The 19,404-nt window shown below is 39.9% G+C and overlaps 2 protein-coding genes across 2 annotated transcripts; one reads left to right on the top strand and one right to left on the bottom strand.

Annotated features, from left to right (window-relative positions):
- Nucleotides 1–227: 227 nt before the first annotated feature.
- On the top strand, nt 228–13,777 carry ube2ib (ubiquitin-conjugating enzyme E2Ib). Its single transcript, XM_080789853.1, has 7 exons — nt 228–370; nt 1,951–2,026; nt 2,159–2,242; nt 5,890–5,962; nt 8,012–8,121; nt 10,734–10,813; nt 12,899–13,777. The coding sequence occupies exons 2-7, from the start codon at nt 1,961–1,963 to the stop codon at nt 12,960–12,962; spliced, it is 477 nt and encodes a 158-aa protein (XP_080645979.1). The 5' UTR covers nt 228–370; nt 1,951–1,960; the 3' UTR covers nt 12,963–13,777.
- Nucleotides 13,380–18,271, bottom strand: LOC308333432 (interleukin-21 receptor). Its single transcript, XM_080789835.1, has 8 exons — nt 17,771–18,271; nt 17,106–17,235; nt 16,397–16,608; nt 16,059–16,195; nt 15,418–15,598; nt 14,783–14,888; nt 14,580–14,658; nt 13,380–14,422 (listed from the first exon to the last, which is right to left on the bottom strand). The coding sequence occupies exons 1-8, from the start codon at nt 17,841–17,843 to the stop codon at nt 14,066–14,068; spliced, it is 1,275 nt and encodes a 424-aa protein (XP_080645961.1). The 5' UTR covers nt 17,844–18,271; the 3' UTR covers nt 13,380–14,065.
- Nucleotides 18,272–19,404: the final 1,133 nt, after the last annotated feature.

Below are 19,404 nucleotides of genomic sequence, written 5' to 3' on the forward strand. Positions count from 1 at the left end.
AGCATGCCACTAAACTGTAGAAAAACACCTATTGCTGACTGTAGTAGCCTATGTTTTGTCTTTCTTTTAACACACATCCAGTGCCTGTTTTTTGGCCGATAGAAACGAAAACATATTAGGATGCGCATAAGACAATAATGTGTGATTGGACCCAAACTATGACAGCTCCAGAAAACGCTCATCATACGTATTTAAAGCGAAGGCGGAAGTAAACACCAGTGTACACTCTCGCTCTGCTAAACGTCTCTGATTTGAGTCGGAAGGAACGGGTGGCTTTTCAGGAGGGAAACTTTATCAGGTTTAACCCGATCACAGCACGAATAATTCCAACAACTTGTTTACTTGAGCCATTGCTGCCACATACTGAAGGGTAAGGGCGAATTTGCAGTGATTCCAGTTTTTAATCTGGTCGATATACAAGGTTATTTAAACCGCTGTAGTTTGCGCCATTTTCGCTAGTTTGGTCAATGCGTAAATGTGCGCCTTTTAGAGCTTGCGTTCTTTGTCCTGCTCTGTCCCGGGTGATAAAATGGTTCATACATGCACAGTTCGTCTCCAGTGCTGACGTTAGATCTTTAGAAGCAAGCATCATGTATTCAAACTTTAACATTGTTCACTCTCTCATAGCTGGATCTGTCGCCAAATCAAGTGAAAGTGCGCATTTTTGTGCTGCATCAGGCCGCGCCAGCCGCTAACCGCGCGCCAGCCGCCTGCGAGGCAGCAGCGTTCTGGCGCACATGAGCTAGTTGGCTAGCTGGATAGCATGCTAATTTTAGCCCTGTGTAGAATGTGTTTACATTGCCACTAAGGGAAACTAACAGGTAACTGTGTTGACATGCAGCTGTCGTAACGACTGTTTGGTTCGTAACTCCCGCAGACGCGGAAGCCCGTTGTTCAAATCAAAATGTTAAGTGTGTAAAAAGCGTCTCTTGCGCAGATGATCATAACAGCTAACGTTGGGTAACTTGGTGGCTAAGCCACCGGCCATCTAGTATCAAGTTGACGTTGTCATGTGGCTTCAGTCTGACGCTCTTTTGAGTATCTCAAGCTGCTCAACAGTCCCACCCGCTGACTCAATATTTGTCAATTTTAATGAATACTTGTGTGTGGCGTTTTTGTTGCCTTGTTATTATGACAGTCTTTACGTCTACGGCGTTGTTGCCATAGAGATCATTAGCTGTTCTTGTGCAGGGACCAGTGTGGGTGAATTTCGTTTTGCATGAAGGTATTCTGAATACCACATTACCTGACCAACGGTATCTTGGCTTAATGTGTAGCGGGATACAGTTACGCGTGAAGACTCAAGTCCGGCTGAGTTTCATTGCCACTGTGCCACATATTGACCTGCAACACCTGACAAGTTCACCAGCCACATCCAAAATTAGCTGGAGTTAATATCGCACCCCAGTGCAGAAAATAAAGTATGTTCCCCATTTCTGGTAGGAACTATATGGCTATGTAAAATGTAAATGGAAAACGTTATTCCAGATGATGTACAATATGATATCCTGTCAATATATACTTTTTTTTATTCACTCATTTTTAGAGTAAAACTATTCTTCCCTTAGCTTAATGGTTGCAATACCATAGTTCATTAATAAGGAATCATTCATGGTGTTTAACTGTCTATAAGGGCTATGGGATGTAATGGTCATGATGATCAATGCCTGAAATTACTCCTGCAGCCCTTAAAGGGGTATTTCACCCAAAACATTTACTTATTTTCTACTCTATCCGCGAAGCCTTGAATTCATGGAGATTTCTTGGTTTTTATCGCATTCCTAAGCCAATATTGATGACCAGTATATCCGAGTCTATCCTGAGCAGCCACTCGGTCATTATTATTGGTGCCTTAGGAATGCAACAAAAATCTCCTTGAATACAAGGCTTCATGGCGTGTGTAATTGATAAAAGCTACCCCTTTTAAAAGGACATCTCTTCCAATTGCAGGAGTCCAGAAATGTCTGGGATTGCATTGAGCCGGCTTGCCCAGGAGCGCAAAGCATGGCGTAAAGACCATCCCTTTGTAAGTTGCATCTCCATCTCCTATCTGTCACAATTTTCCAGGCTTTTCTACAGCTTTTCAATAGGCCGTGTGTGTATACGGTCTAATCTTTCACTGAACTTTCTCCTCTGATTGTTTGATACTCCTTCTCAGGGATTTGTTGCTGTTCCAACAAAGAATCCAGATGGAACCATGAACCTGATGAATTGGGAGTGTGCTATCCCTGGCAAGAAAGGGGTACTACTAGGACTTTATTTTTTATTCTTTTACACAATTGAAGTGTGTGTGTGCAGTGTTACTTTATTTTGATCTACAGTAGTTAACTGAACTCTAAATAATGATTTATACTTCAGCAACAGTGTTGTGACTTGTTGCTCGTCAGAAAAAGGAAAATTAAATGGGGCCACCCTTTTAAGGGTGGACTAGGCTTCATAAAGATAAGATGGATGTTTTAATTATCCCCTTGAAGAAATTTAGCGTTCTAGCAGTATTGCAGTAAGCACAGTATAGGTACAGGTTATATATATTATATATATGTATATAATCTGTCCCTGGGCATCTGCACGTGCTCTGAGTGAGTTAACATTATGGAACAAAATAAATACCTGCCAACCGCAGGTATGTCGATTTCTTTGGTTAATAAATTACGGAGACTAACTAGCCATTATAGTGTCTAAAACAAGTAGGAGCCTAAAGCGCAACCTTTTTAAAGTGGGTGTGTGTGTGTGCAGCATGTGATGAATGTGTTCAACTCACGACTAGTCAATTGGTTAAATTCAAGCGATCTCACAGTGAAATTATCCTTAAATGACCCAGAAACGGTGTACAAAATCATGTAAAAGAAGCAAATGTTTTCAGTGGAAATGGGGAGAGTTGTGGTACTGTCGTAAATTTAGAGGTAGCCAAGTGACACAAAATAAAGGATTTATAAGCCAGCAACAGCTCAGCTTAAGAAATGTGAGCTTGTAGATCACTTGATTTCTCTCACACAAACCCATTATATATTAATTATTGTTTGCCCCCTTTTTCATCCCAATTTAGTCCTTATGCCAAGTCACAAGTGTTACATTTCTGGGTTGTCACTGCTGTATCCTACCGACTCGCCTGCCAGTGAGGACCCCACACCCGTAGTACGTGCAATGACCAATTACACCCTCCCCGCGCAGTTTCCTTTCCCCAAACGCAAAGCCAGATCCACCACGGTAGATTTGAACTCGCAACCTCTGTGGTGATGGTCAGGAATTCTGCCACCCGATGGCCCGTATTTCTGTATCTAATCGTGTACTTCAGAGCGGCTGATTGTGTTTTAAGATTGGTTCTGAAAAGGTTGAGGGATGTGTACATTGAATTGCAGTTTGCTCTGTCATTACATTAACAGTTTTACTCTGATGGGCACTTTGGGCACCATTACCCTTTCCAGGGTGTTTTAGCAAGCCATGCCCCAGACCCCTCAACCCCTTTCTCAGCAGGTCTGCTAACCCATTTTTACGTTTGTAAATTAACCGGATGATTGGGCACATGAGGTAGTCATGGCAAAAATGTAAGTAAATAAAAAAAGGAATAAATGTAACATGCTTTGGAAAAGGTCTGTACCGATATGCATAATTGGAATATTTGACATTTAAGATTTCTACAATTGCTAGAATTAGCTACAAAACTGCATAGCGATCATTATGGCATAAACCATAAGTAAAAGGGTGGATTTAAGTCTGATTATGACGTACAGTGCATGTTCAAATCATGTGTAATCATATGTATACTATAATTATTATTATTTGAGTTATCCAGTTCTAAGATAGCATCAAACCCAAAATTTTGTTTCAAGCAACCCTCTGCGATTATAGATATTTTGTTCGAGCTGTCAACTACAGTAGGCTACACTTGGTTGATCTTGGTTTATGATGAGGCTTATGTCCCTTACGCCAAAGTGCTTCATAAATAAGCGCTTTTACACTGAAGATGATGGCCAATGTTGATGAAAATATTGTATTGATATCGCACACCCAGTATTGTATCGCCCTTAGTATACCCTTAGTATAAAGTATCACCAGTGACTATGCATGAATACACATTATCACTATGAATGGATATATTGTGTACAGACGATCAACAATGACTACTGTGGGTATCGTTTTATATAGGATAGGCAAGTGGATGAGATAGGATTGACCTTTATTGATCCCTCGAGGGATATGTAGCTGCCTTGGAGTTAAACGGTCATGACAAATAAAGTTAATAAAACGAGTTTGCTAATACAAAAATTAAAGCTTAAATCAGGCCAGCAAAGCTAAGTACGTAAAAGGGCATAGGGTAGCAAAAAGTACAGTATCAACACTGAATATGAGTAGTATACTATACAGTGACTGAGTATACAGCCCATCGATGTAGCAGTTGATACAGTTATACTTAACAGGCATCTGTCATGGTTCTGTAGTCTCAGTAGTCCACAAATGTGCCGCAGTCATGCAGGAGTCAATCCAAGAACCGGACCGAACATATCAGGCTTGGTTGTGAGAGCCTGATGGCTACTGCCACAAAGTCGCTATAGTCTGGCTGAATGTGCTCCTCATTCCCAATAGCACTTCATGCTTGTCTGACTTCATTAGGAGTAGGTGTGGGACAAAAAATCAATACTGCGATAAATTGACATATTTCTCATGCAATAATATGTTATCAATACACTGGAGAGCACCGACTCTCTGTGTGTATGGGCCCTATATTTCCCTATAATTCAAGATTCATTTCGATTGGATTTATGCGATTGGCTTAAAATGTAAATCTTGTAATTGTCATAGTGTTATGTCTATAACACAATGTAAAAAATGATAGTTCTAAGTCTGAAAACGTTAAACATAGAATAAATATCATGACGTTATGAAAAGACATCTGTAATATATGTCACATAGGCCATTAAGTGTACACTATTCTTCTAATGTACATATCGATGAGTTTTAGTGTTGTCATCTCCACAGTGACATATGCACATAGTACTGTTGAGTGATCAAGCAGCACCATGAAAGTTGTCTCTCTCAGTGATGTACAGTAAATGGGTTTTCAATGTAATGGGTTCCAGGACCCATCATCTTTTAGATGGTTCCCAGGGACATTTTATGAGTTCTACTTCAACAACGTTAGAGTACAGTATTGCATCCCAGGACCCCCGCAGGGTGACATGATCTCAATTTAGTGAGTAAGGATGCAGGCTATTTGCATCACTGGTCTATTCTCTTGCATAGAGGCAATACTTGCAGCAAAACGTCAAATGTACACACGAACAAACACTTCAGTGCATGAAAGTAGCAGTTATGTTTCACGTGTGCAGGTAGCTTTGTTTACTTCCTGTTAGACTGGCAGTCCCAGGCTGGACAGAATCGAAGCAACTCTGTCTCGTTTCGTGTTTGTCCATCTTTTCCCTTGTTCATCCTTTCCTTAAGCTGGTCCATATCAATCAGTCAGCAGTTTAAACCCCTGCCACAGCTGAGTTTGATTAAAATAATCTGATCCTCCACACCTGGGCATGGCCCAATAGTATTTTAAATTCACGGACTTCCTGTCTCTGAATTTCAAATTGTTACAGTAGTGTAATAATCTAATCAAATTTCCAAACAAGTTTTCCAAAAAAGTTGTGGTCAGTGTGTTAAAGAGGCACTATGCAATTTGTTTTATGTTGTTTCATGTATTGCTTCATGTACTTTTACCTTTTTGAGAGAGTGGGCTGAAAATTGTATGATAATGACACAGAAAAAAAATGCATCGTCAGATTCACTTGTTTTAACAATGTAGGTGTTTTCATGAAGCAGTCTTTCAAGAACTTGAGACATGTATTATGCTGAATGATCTCTTGCATTTTTATTTATGTTAATGTTTACTTTCTCCAAATTCAGACCCCATGGGAAGGAGGCCTGTTCAAACTACGCATGTTGTTCAAGGATGACTACCCCTCCTCACCCCCAAAATGTGAGTTGTGGTGTCTGAAACGTGTTTTAGTGTGTACACAAACCATCAGTAAATGCAATCCACTACTGTATGCTCAGGGGGGAGAGAGAGGGGAGTTGCACCACTCGGTTCACACGGGTGTGATTTTCATATTCACACAGCGTTGTAACTTGTTTGGCCTGCTAGGGCAGTGCTGCTGTATGAGAGATCAACATACTACAGTTAAAACCATGATAGGGCAGAGCATTACACTGACATCGGCATGTCTAGAACTATGTTACAGTTTGGATCCTAGGCTCATTCCTGTAATGGGGAATGCACGCAAACACACACAGGCTGTTTGGCCTGCTGAATCAATCTTGGAGAGCAGTGGGTGGGTTAATGCTTGTATATAAAGTTCTCCAAAATGCTATATTGTTATGAGCAATATAACGTTTCTAATATAAATAAGAAATATCCACATTTTCAGTGTACTTTCAACAACGTGAAGGAAAATATTCTGCCTAAATTGGTTCATAATTATGAACCAATACATTGTTTTTGAATTTATTTATTTCAAATAAATAACACAACAATGTGGTATATTGTGTAATTAAAAACGAGAAAAGTATATACATGCAAGCAACGCTCAACAATACACCCAGGTGGGTTATCATGAGTTATTAAATATGTCCACCACTTGCACAACAGGTTTATCCCAGCAGGGGGAGACACGATCACATAGTGGAGTTTACTAGTACAGTATTGTGTGTGGTTGTGTATGACTGTCTCAATGTCTGTGTAATGTATTTCACTCAAGCCAATTATGACTATTAGAATGCCTAGCCATAACTTATCATGACTAAGAATGGACCAATTAAGCTCAAATCTTTATTCTCATTTCTTTTTCCCAACATTGCATGGGCATTTTAGTTGGTAAACAACATATTTAGTGTTGTATGTCTTGTTTCATATTGCTTAAATCAGAACTTGTTCATCTAAGAGCAGACTTAGTCCCTTGGAAAGCATACAACACAAACAAGGTTTTATTGTATTTCGTTCCACTTTATTTTTGGCACTTCATAACACGTTTGTCTCCACCAGCCGAAGGCATGGGAAGAGTTTGCACTCTGTCCGTGTGTCCGTCTGTGGACAGCTAATCTCTGGCACCGTTGGCTTGATCGCAGCCAAACTCTGCACATACACTCCCTGGATCTTTCACATGAGCCTGTTATACAGTAGCACCACCAGGAGGCCAATATTTTCAAAAACTGGTCTTTCAGATTTTTCATACTCTATCCTGATAATTAATTGCATTTTTATAAATTTTGCATGCACATTCCCACTAGGCCGGAACAAATGCCACTTGAAACTTCTCAAATCAGCCTCATGGTGGCGCATCCTGATTGGCTTCCAAAGTTTACAGGAGTGGCCCGTTTTGTACAAAATGCCGCAAAACATGAACGCAGCTTCCGATTGCGGTGACACTGTGCATGCATATTCCCACTAGGCTGAGGAAGAAATTCCACTTGACTTTAAAAGAAAGTTGACCGTGTTGGCCAGACAATTGGGTCAGGTGGGCCACACGACCTGCTGGCCAATATATGTCAGACGTATTTGTAATGCTGCTGAATGATAACTGCTGAATTGTAGAAACTTGTATCAGTTGAGTTTACTTCCTGAAGTATAGCTTCAGTATGTTTTACCAAAACATCCCAAAACTTGTATTCCAGATCATGATATGGTGAATTTGATGGATTCCATTCTTGTATAAAATAAATTCAGCATTGATTTGAGTCTATTTAGTGTAGAGCAAAAACAGGACGAGGGCTAGTTTAGATCTCCAATAAATAAGTCGATAATGGAGTGTTGTACTTGCCTTCTTTACCGTAATTAAAGGCAAGAACATAACGCATCCATAAATGTTATGATCACATCACCAGTGCAAGTTTGGTCAAACTAATAGAGGTTCAAAAATGAAAGTCAAATTAATCTAGCAAACGATTGTGGGGTTGTGTGGTTTCTTAAAACGTGACCTGTACAACATATACAGAATTAAATTTATTTTGTACACATTTCCTTGTGTTGCAGGTAAATTTGAGCCTCCACTCTTCCATCCAAATGTATATCCGTCAGGCACAGTATGCCTATCTATTCTAGAGGAGGACAAGGATTGGAGACCCGCCATTACAATAAAGCAGGTCAGGATCGCAAACGTTGTATTTCTATTTATTTAGGGAAGAATTCTGCCCCAGTATTGATGAGGATTTGATCTCATTCCAGCCAGGTTGCCCCTAGTTCCCCAGGCAATGACGTTATCACAGTATTATCAATAATAGACCCTGGAATATCAACCTTTGCTGATAATTTATGTTCAGCTCAATGTTTATGATTTTCTTTAGAAGCTACAGTAGCAGTAATTGTAGACTGTGTGTGTGTGTGTGTGTGTGTGTGTGTGTGTGTGTGTGTGTGTGTGTGTGTGTGTGTGTGTGTGTGCAGTATCTTTGCATAAATAAAAACGCAATGTATCACAAAGGTAATGCAACCACTGGAATTACTAGAAACTAAAGCTGTCTAGATTTGGTTCAACTGAATACACCACTACACATACACACATAAACACTGGGGATACAGTCCTTATTCAGATTTTCTTTGAAATCCCATTTATTAAATGATGAAAGGTACTCCTCCCTGAATGTGCGACAGGTCTGACATTAGCTGAGTCAGGGCTCGAGTCGAGCTTAGGGACCTCTTGTCCTCCTGGGGCAGATAAAAATAGGATTGGGGTCACCTGATAGCTGAGTGGTTAAAGGTGCAAACCACTTATGCTCTGTGTCAGAGCATGACATTCCCCAGTTTGATTCCCGGGCTGCATGTCACTCCCCAGACCCCAACTCACTCTCCATGTTTCCTGTCTCTCTAGTCTACACTGTATCAAAGTCAACTTTCAACAAATGCCAGAAAAGCCTGAGAAGGGAGGGGGAAAAAGATCAACGAGGATGCAAATAAACTTTGGAATGAACATTACAATGAATTCCTGATGGACTCCTAATGGCCAGTCCGTGGTAGAGGCAGAAAGAGATATTGGCAGCATAGCTGTGCACTTTGTGTAAAGTTGAGGTTCTACAAGTACAACTTTTATGCAAAGCCTACATCTGCAGCTAGCTGTTAAGAAAACTGACTTGAGCTAAACTGACATGACCTTTTTTTTCAATAATATCTTTATTAATTTTTACATTTTATGACCATGACAAAGACAAGACAGGAAAAAACAAAACAAACAAACAAAAACAGACAGCTCAGTTCGGGCACGTTGTGGAACAAAGGACACAGTTATACACATATACCAAAAAATAATATACAAATATGGACACATTCAGTTTGGTGCTTAAAAGTCTAGATGGGTTAATTAAAGAAAATAAAATATATGCATATACATACATACATTGCCCCCCTTTTAAAATACATACATACATTTTAGAAGTTGAAGCCGTTTTTAAGGACCCACTTTTAGGCCAGTGCACCAGAGCAAGCTTTTGCCTTTTTTTAAAACCCTACCCATTTTAACCAAATACATGCATATACATACATACATACATACATGACTTTATCCATCAAGGTTAGTGGCATCGCTTCTGTCCAGGAACCCTATGGTGGTAGCTAACTGAGGGCCAACAAATCTCAAATATGGGTCCCATATTTTATAGAAGGTATCTGTGGTGGAGTGTAGCAGGCAGGTCAGGAATTCCAACGGCTTGCACTGCATGATTATTTTGTGCCATTTTTCTTTTGTTGGTTTCTCATCCAAGACAACAGAATATTTTTCCTAGCAGCATAAATTAAGAGATTAAACAGACGTGTATGGAACTTGTTAACAATCTTGTCATCAGGCAGCCCAAGAATCAAACACATAGGGTCGGGTTCAAACTCCATATTAAAGATCTCATTCAACTGCTGCATGATAACCAACCAGTATCGTTTAATCTTATGACATGACCATATACAGTGAATATAATTTCCCTCTTCAGTTTTACACTTAAGACAGAGAGGAGATAGAGTAGGGTTCATTTTATGGCGAAGGCTAGGTGAGATCTGTAATCGGTGTATGGTTCTTAGCTGAATCGACCAAGCTCTATTACACACAGAAGGTTTTTTGGCATTTTCAAATATTTCACACCAAACCTCGTCTGAAATTTCAACCTCGAGATCACTTTCCCATTTCCTCTTAGCATCTTGTGTGTCAACAGTTTGACATGACCTTCTTATGATGGACCAGCAATTCTCATGTAGTGACAATCTCACCCGTTCATCCGATTAGATAACATATGACTTCTCTCCTGATACAGCCCCCCCCCCCCACACCTGTACTTTGATGATGATCATCTAATAATTTCTATGATTAATTCATGTTAAAGGTCATGATTTTAATGATCTTTGGCATAAACTGACTGGTTGATTGGAGTTGATGTTGGACAGTATCAAATTATTAGATGTTTTGAGACTGATGGCAACCAGCAAACATTATATCTGTGCATGATCTGCAGATTGTATCACAGTTTGTGGGACATGTATCATTAGGGTGTTGGGATTTTTTTAACCTGGCAATTATGACAGTTGAAATGTAATGCTGCAGGAAGCCACGTCCTCTAACACTTTTTCACATGATTGTCACACTCCGACTGACCAACACTGGACTTGCCACAGCAGCCACACTGTTTGAGAAACCGTACATTATATCGCACGTGTAGCCCTCCTAGACCCATTTACAATCTTTGAGCGTTTGGATTGATTTGTTTGTTCATTGATTTTGCAGATCCTATTAGGCATCCAGGAACTTCTAAATGAGCCAAATATCCAGGATCCTGCCCAAGCAGAGGCATACACAATTTACTGGTGAGTGATATAGGTGACATTGTTTGTGGAGAGTGATGGGGTGAACCAAGTGCATTTAAGCTGTTTCACACGGGAAGCCCCTACAAAAATCATCAAGTTTGGTCAAACTAATAGAGGGACATAGAGAGACAGATACAGAAATCAAATCTCCATATATGGGCATGAAAGGGACACAGACAGGGTATTGCATAGCCGGGTGGGGCATGGATCTTCAACTTCCATTGTTACTGACTCTGTGCTCTACAGCCGGGCACCGGTCTTGTAGGTTTATAATGCAAATGCCTAAACATCATTGCATTTTCAGTCATGAGATTGTATTTAGCTTTATTCCATACATTTTCATTCAATGAAGTTCATAACTTCATAACTTGTATAAAGAAAAATTGACATGGAGATGAATATTGTCATCTTGCCTCTAGGAATTCCTTAGTATCAGAGGGTTTGAGCAAGCTGTGCACATCTTTTTACTGTAGGCCGGGGGTACAACTTTCTATTTTATATATATATATATATATATATATATATATATATATATATACTAACAATGAGGGTAGACGTAATAAGCCTAGGCTTCAGTCTATACCCTTTTTTTCCCAGAAAAAGAAAAAACTGATGAACTAAGAATGTTTTGTATGGAAAGAAAAAACAAACTAATAAACTAAACTAAACAATGAAAGCATGAAACCAAACTAATTTAAAAGCCACTTTCTCCTTTTTATTTTATAAAGAGTACACTGAGGTAGCATATCTGATTCCACAAGGAAGGTTACCGTTATTTCACAATTGCAGAGCCCTTATGGCAAATGCCCTTTTGCCCTCCTGTTACAATCCTTGCCCCAGGGACCAAGAGCAACAGCTGGTCTGCAGATCTCAGAGTTTGCTGACAAGTGGCTTAAGAAGATAAAGCTTTAATGATGAGTGGTGGAATTTGGTGGATATAGTACTATATTGCCTAGGATAAATGTAGGGTGTAGTTGTATTCTATGTACAGTAGCATTTCATTCATATGCCTTACTGATTATCTAGATTAGAAGACATCTGGACGAATTGTTGCTCATGCACCAGTGGTACCCACATTTCTTTTACTTGAGAACTGCTTTTAAAATGACCGGCTCAACAAGATCTACCAAGCAGAAGAAATATCACATTGCTGAAAATCTTTTGGAAATGTACCTGAGGGGGCTTTGGAATAGTGGCGCTGGCATTGCATAGAACAAAATTTATATTAATTTATATGAACTTAATAATGCTACTAATGTTTGCCTGAAGCCAAAGCATTGCATTGTGGGTTTGTCTACTCTAGAAGCCGTAAAGGGAGCTGACAAGCCCTTCTTGATTCAAATTCCAGATTTCCAAATTAAGTTATTATTATTCTTTTTTAGGGGCATGTCATGTGGTCTACCTGTGAAGCCCTTGTGATCTACTGGTAGATCGCTGGGGTCAAGGCAAAAACATCACAATACGAATCATATAAATTGCATTTCAATGCATTCATGATTTGTGACCGTTGTGCAAAACGGGACTGTTTGCAAAATTTAAAAGACAATTGTAGGAACCGGACTGGAATTTGAAAGATCTGACACATAAGTCTTGATCTGATCACTTCGAGATAATTTCTACTTTTTCATGTGAATTTTGAACAGCAATATGTGCGTTTTGAAGAAACCACAAACTGGTGGGAAATCACTTGTGGCGTGCGGTTAGGGTTAGGTTAGTGTTTGTGGCAAGTGTCGCTTGCAGGCATTTTTCCGACATACCGACAGTCATTAGTCCTTTATAGTGCCACCATGTGCGGGGGCAGAGGTTATTACTTGGTCAACTGGGAGTGTGCGTGCAAAAGTACACGGTACAGTGATCGATACAACCAATGAGATTAGCTGTTCACATACAGACTCACAGGAGCGAAAACAATCCTTTGCCTCTGGCCATTCCAGCCTCCTGGGAATATAATACGTTTAATAATAAGTTCAATGAACTTAAAGGTAGAATTTGTTAACTTTTTTTCCCCCTATTTTTGTAAAAGTAAAAATATTTCTTGTGGTTCACCTTGACATTTGGGACTCATTTTCTTTGTTTTTCTTGCAGCCAAAACAGAGTAGAATATGAAAAAAGAGTTCGAGCACAGGCCAAAAAATTCTCTCCCTCGTAAGGAGCGCGAAGACTCCGATCCACTCCGCTACGGCAGAAGGAATGGGTTAAAAACAAGGATCACCTCCCCGCTCTCAGTCTCTCAATGAATGTGCTCCTCTCACATCAGGACTCGCCTAAGGACTTCTATTTAAAAACTCCACACACATTCTGTGCCATCCGCTCCCCTCCGACTGCCCCGTTTGTTTTTTGTTCTTATTTTGTATGTTCTTAATTGGTTGGCACGTAATGTTGGGAGGGGGTGGGTGCCCCTAGCACCCTGGTCATTTCCTTTTTTTAAGCCGTTGCATTAATTGTCTTACGTGGTGCAAGGGACACAGCAGCTCGGTACCAGTTTTCAACAACTCCATACAAAGCTGATCTGTCATCAGTGTTCGAGGAATTAAAATGTTTGTTTTTTTTCTTTCTTTTTTTCCTCTTTTTCTTTCTTTCTTTCTTTTTTTTGTCTCTCACAGGGTCTATTCCTTAAGTTCCCCCTGTATTTTCCATGATTTTAATGTACAATTTGCTATTACTTCATTGTCAGTATTTCAACTGCTGTATGATGAATGGCACTTTTATACCGTTCTATTTCACTTAGTGTCTCTAGATGGCTCTGTCTGATTCTCTTATGCAGGTTTTCTATTCAGCATGCTGTAATATATGATAGATTCTGCTGCCTTGGCTGTCTCTTGTTCTTTAGAGTGTTTGCTATGGAGGAGAAAAGAAAATGGCCACGTTGACTGAGGCAGGTAGGCTTTCTTCTGTACCAACCTTTTTGTTTATATGGTGCTTTTGTTCATGTATGTGTTGGAGTAAATAAACTGTTTCTACAAAGCTCTTTTGATTTTATTCACTAAAGCAGTTATCCAAACCAGAGAATGTATGTACATGCGTACAGAAACATTTACGCATTACTGCGTGAATTTTCAGATTTTCATATTTTAAGCAAAACAACAAAAAATGCATTCTTGAGCCTCAGTGATCATGGAAAATCCTACAACTACCAAAGACGTATGCTACTTACTGATTAAACGCCATGTCTGCTATATAATTATACATGCATCACGTTCAGAAATTAATCCAGTCATGCTGACATACCGATTCTGATGGTTTGAGACATCCCTAGGAGCTTTGTGGCTGTTGCTGCTCTACCATAACTGTGCCTGGTGTTTGGAAGGCTCTCAGTGTGTCGGACAGAGTGCAGTAGTTGGAGGGGAGGGAGCTGGTGCTACAGAATGAGCACCCTGAGTCTCGCTCCACAATGGCCTCTGGCTTCATCTGTGTGGACGTTGGAGGTGATGGTGCATGGGTCATGGCATAAGAGAGACCCAGTAGAGCGGCATCAGAATCTGGCAGAGGTATGTTGTAGTACGGGCTATCCTGAATGGTCTTCTGGTGAGTCTGTGAGGCGCTGTCTTCCTGAGTGTGCTTGATCAATGTATCAATTTGGAGGGTTGTCTCTGCCGTCACCACCCAGCTCTACATTAACAAATTGTTCAGGCAGGTAAGCTTGACTATTCACACAGCAGCCATTTCGCCTGGGTTATTATAATCACCCCCCCCCCATGGGCTGACATAACATGGTAAATTACATCGTGTTCACTGCATTGCATGCGAGAGGTCCTTTTAGGCATACCTTGAAATCTCCCTGGCATTCACTGTACAATGACTGGAAGTAGGGTGTTGGAGTTGGGATGAATGTGCGTAGCCTTGTCCTGCAAATATTTAGATTTGGTAAGGATCACTGTTTGTCAGACAGAGAGAGAGAAATTGCATAGCTGATAATTGATCCAGTCTGGTTTATCATTTGAAGTGTTGAAAGCTGTAGTAGGAACTTACTTCATCACAGGCACAAGACCCAATAATAGCAAGAGTGGCGCCAGCACGCATAAGGAGATGATCACATTCTTATCCAGTAGAGGAATGATGGTATTTGCTGAAGGGTCTGTATTCAAGAGCATTGAAAACAAAGCTGAAGAGCAAAATTTCAAATGGTATGGCCTGTGTAATGTTTAGTGTGATGAATATAGTGTAGTCAGTGGCATGGTCATAGTTTATAGATATACAGTACATAGTTGCAACCTCATCTGATTTCTTTCAAAGTGAGAAGTCCACGGATGTGTTTTTAGTTTTGTTGTCTGCAACACATTCACCCCAACAAGTCATCACATGTGACCACCCGACTTGTCATGTGTTGTCAATCATATTGGAGTTGGGATGAGAATGTGATGCCTCATGCATAATGTGGACATAGACTTAACATAAAAAACCTTTTAAAAAGATTGAAAACGATTTAAAAAAAAAAGAAGACATCAGAGCTTAAGGCACACCACTGTGAGGCATTAGCCAAGGAAGTGTCCACGGTGCAAAGCCCACTTCTGCTGACAGTATCGTTCTAGTTGCTTACTGATGGGGTGGGAATTGGCCTGTCTGATCATTCAGTCATCAGCATCAGGTGCCAAAAAGCCCCTTACCATGCTGTGAATGATGGGTGAGAACAGGCTGTGTTTTCCAGTAGACCTCAGTTGACCATTCACTCCATTGTCCTCCATATAAGACGTGGTTGGGACTGGACCGGACCTTAACGGTATACTCCGTGTCGGGCGTAAAATTGAGGTTATTCACAGAGAAGCTTGTATTGCGTGTTGTTTCAACCTGGAAGAAAAACAAAACTGTGATCCAACCATACATTTTTGCTGAATAGCACTACAGTATATGGGGTCTCCAAAATCTAGTTCCATGTAATATGTCAAATATTACATTCAAAATTTATAATAGTAATAAGGTATGATGTCACAGCCAGTAGTACAGCCAGTAGTTTTCGAGATATGTTTGGGACCAAAGTAGTGGATTGATGTACGGGCCGCCATCACCCTTACTTGTAAAGCCTCTCAACCTACTTACTGGTGGGACTAAAGAAAGAAATGGAGTGAAAGTTTCTTCCCACAATGTAGAATGGGATAAAATAAATGGCCTAAAATGAAAGGGTTGAATGAAAGTTTAAATTGGTAGCCTACTTTGTTCATCGTTGTCCGATGTAATACTCATAGGGACTCGGGAGCCATAAAATCATGTTAGTAAATTGGTCATCAGAACATTTCTATTGAAATCTTACTTTATCTTTGTGGTCTCTATTATAAAAATTAAGTTGAAACATCAGCTTGTTGTTTAGGCCGTTCTCATAGCCGCTCCTCCAGCTGAAGACGCATTGACTGCTGTCCCAGATGAGATTGCATGGTGCATTTGGTGTAACTGCAAAGAATGATGGCATTGATTGTACATACAGTATTCAGAGAGGCTTTTTAAAATTGTTGGCAAACCTTGGTGAAATGGGTTGAAAACATCGGCAAATATACTATAATTATGTGCCTTTTGGCCATACAGTTTGTCAAGCTGTGTGTGTGTTTGTGAGAGAGATAAGTAAACGGTCGAAACAATAGGTTCATAACGTACTGTTTTTTGCTGGCTTGTATTTGTCATCAAGCACCTCACAGTTTTCATGACTGATTTGACACAGAGAGATTTCAAAGACGTGCAAGTCTGTGAATGTCATTGTCTCAGGATAGTAGTAACTGTACTCCTCATCCAAACCATCATCGTTGGTCGTGTTAAATGAGCAGTTATAATGTCCGTCTGTCTTCCTCAGTTGGCACACATACTTCTTCCTGCACATTGATGGATGACATACTCACATTTGTTACTTTAAGTAAAAGTATCAATACTGCAATATAGAAATACTCTGTTACAAGTAAAAGTATTATATAAAAAACTTTAGTCCCAGTTTTCAGATGTATAAAGATCTTTTAAAAATCACCGCTCTACAAGCTCACAACACATCGCGGCGCGTTGTGAGCTTGATCAGCTATTTTCAAATAGCCAAAGTGTACACATAGGGCTAAAGGGATTAATGTATGTTTTGTAATTATCTACAAAATTACTAGTAAGTAAAGTTTTCAAATAATTGGAGTGCAGTAAAAAGTACAATATTTGCCTCTGAGCTGTAGTGGAGTAGAAGTACTGACAATTGGAAATACTCCAGTAAAGTAAAAAGAAAAAACATGATCAGGGATACACAAAGTAGAAACAAGACCAGACTTGATGTCATATACTAAACACCATTGAAATGTATGATTTTCAAGTGGGAAAGGGTGATGTGTCTCACTCTCTAGGCAGGAAACGTTGCCTAAACGACAGCATGTAGCCGTCCAGAGGGGCATCTGTTGGCGTGATGGCCATGGAACAGTACACGGTGAAAAGGTAATCATTCACGCAGCGAAGGTTATGGTGCACCCCTAGAAATAACAAAAACAAATATTCCGACATCACTCAATTTGTGCTAGATCACAAATAAAGTGTGGCAAACGGGTGAAATTAAGGCACAATTCCTTTTTGAAATTATTTCACTTTAATAGGAAAAATAAACTGTACATCAGGGACTTTCAAACTATTTTAACCTATGGTAGGCATAACTGAGAACCCCCTATTACAGTCCTCAAACTTCTCCATGTCAAGGACGCCTAAATTAAGTATCATTTAAGTGTCCAAGTGTCCGGATTTTGATGAACTACAAGCTCACAAATTCACAATGCATGGCTATAAATAACTTAAATACAGGCATTACCAATCGGCAAATTACTGTGCAACAATATTGCTTGTCAATTATGCAATGACACTGAAGTTATGAACCAATCTCAATATTTTTCTATTAAATAAGCTGTCAGAACTTAGGTTGCACTTGTTAAGATTAAGAAACACTGCATGGGCTAGAATTGGAAATAAAGCATTGGTTTTCTTTGAACAGGTAGAACATGCAGGATATGAAATTACCTGGGATTGTAGGGTTTCCATGCAGATAGACGACAGTGACACACATCAGAAGGAAGGCAAAGGGGAATGTCATACTTCAGCCTCCGTGGGGGGTGACCTGGTTAGGTTATCGTCAAGGCAGCGCACACATCATCCCAGGCCCCTCTGACCCTGTTTGAATCATGTTGGCCTCTAGTCTGTATCACATAAAATACCCTCATGACAAGCACGCAAAGTGGGAGGTATCAGAGAGATGCTTCATACTGATAGCTGTCACTCAGTGCTTCCGAGAGGATGTGCTTTTCGTGAGCAGGCAGTTGAAATTAGGACCTGTAGCCTACTGAGGGTTACAACCCATTTAAGGTTTCATGACATTAATTTTCATTCTTTTTCGTTTTTCTTTTCTTTTTTTATGACCTCAATTACATCCAAACAACCTGAACTTTGAACATTCAGTGGATTTTCTGTGGACTGGGATTTTGTCTGTGAAGCCTTTTGAGCTGCAATGAAAACGGTGACATCTATGGGATTTGCTGGCTCTTACATCTCACACTACAGGAAAATCAGAGCACTTGTTTGAGCCAGAAAACCCCAGACCACAGAAAATGTGTTAAGTTCAGTGGGTTTTTCGGGTGCAATTGAGCTCAGAAAACAAAGAGAATTTCCAAAAACGTAATTTATGTCACAATCCCTTTAAGGGTGAAGTAACACAAAATATAAGTTGGGGGTTTCAGGATTATACACTTTTATAGCAAGAAAATTATATAAAATAAAGCCTCTGGTTTGTTTAATTAATTAACACAAGTTTGCACATCATCTGCCATTTTGTGTGACAGTGTGATTACATTTTGCTGATACGTAAACCTTTCCTTCTGCACTCTTGTGAAACTTCAAAAGAGCTTAACTATAGATTTCACTATTTGAAGTATATGTATTTTAGGATGGCCTAGTGGACCTAGTGTTCTATATAAGATTGTGTGTTTGATCTCAGTTTTCAATGTCTTCAGTATTTCCATACCACAAACAGGCGGTTAGTGTGGATATAGTGCATAGAATTTCTACTTCAGTTGATGCTGAGAGGCCTTTTAAGGTTTAAACTAGGCTATGCTGATGAACTTGATAAGATTTGGTTTCATGTTGTTGATTGTACTCTTATGAAAGATAACACATTTGGGAGATTGTGTGACACTTCCTCTCTGCTATGTGAATGTGTCCAAATTACACTTGTATTATATTAATGTGTTTATTGAATATAGTATTAATTTAATCGTTTTATTTAATTATTAAACATTATTATTTTTGTCCCACAATTTTGTAACCCATTTTTCACCTGGTGTCAATGAATGTAATCCTGGGCGCTACTCTCCCTCGGCCAACCTGGGGAGAGCTCCGAACTGAGCTCATGCTTCCTTCTATACCACGCTCCTACCGGGGAGTTTCCCCGTCCGGCTGGCTTGGCAGCCTGGGTGCCCAGACGGTTGAGCTAACCGTCCGGGCCTTTTGATTATATTATACAATGGTTATCCCTTTAGAACAGGGGTTTTCAACTGATTGTGAACCAGGGACGACCACCCTGACTTAGAATCAACCTGGGGACCACTGTTGTTCTGGGTGGGGATATGGGCTAAGATTAGTGCTTTTGTAAATTAACACTT

The sequence above is a fragment of the Protomyctophum bolini genome (assembly GCF_963924005.1).
Source record: "Protomyctophum bolini genome assembly, chromosome: 18".
NCBI classification, from domain to species: domain Eukaryota; kingdom Metazoa; phylum Chordata; class Actinopteri; order Myctophiformes; family Myctophidae; genus Protomyctophum; species Protomyctophum bolini.

Coding starts and splice junctions, on each gene's coding strand:
- ube2ib (XM_080789853.1), top strand. CDS start 1,961: ATGTCTGGGATTGCATTGAGCCGGCTTGCCCAGGAGCGCAAAGCATGG. Junction 2,027..2,158: donor GGCGTAAAGACCATCCCTTT/GTAAGTTGCATC, acceptor ACTCCTTCTCAG/GGATTTGTTGCTGTTCCAAC. Junction 5,963..8,011: donor CCCCTCCTCACCCCCAAAAT/GTGAGTTGTGGT, acceptor CTTGTGTTGCAG/GTAAATTTGAGCCTCCACTC.
- LOC308333432 (XM_080789835.1), bottom strand. CDS start 17,843: ATGACATTCCCCTTTGCCTTCCTTCTGATGTGTGTCACTGTCGTCTAT. Junction 17,236..17,770: donor TGGAAACCCTACAATCCCAG/GTAATTTCATAT, acceptor TGTTATTTCTAG/GGGTGCACCATAACCTTCGC. Junction 15,599..16,058: donor ATAGAGACCACAAAGATAAA/GTAAGATTTCAA, acceptor TTTTTCTTCCAG/GTTGAAACAACACGCAATAC.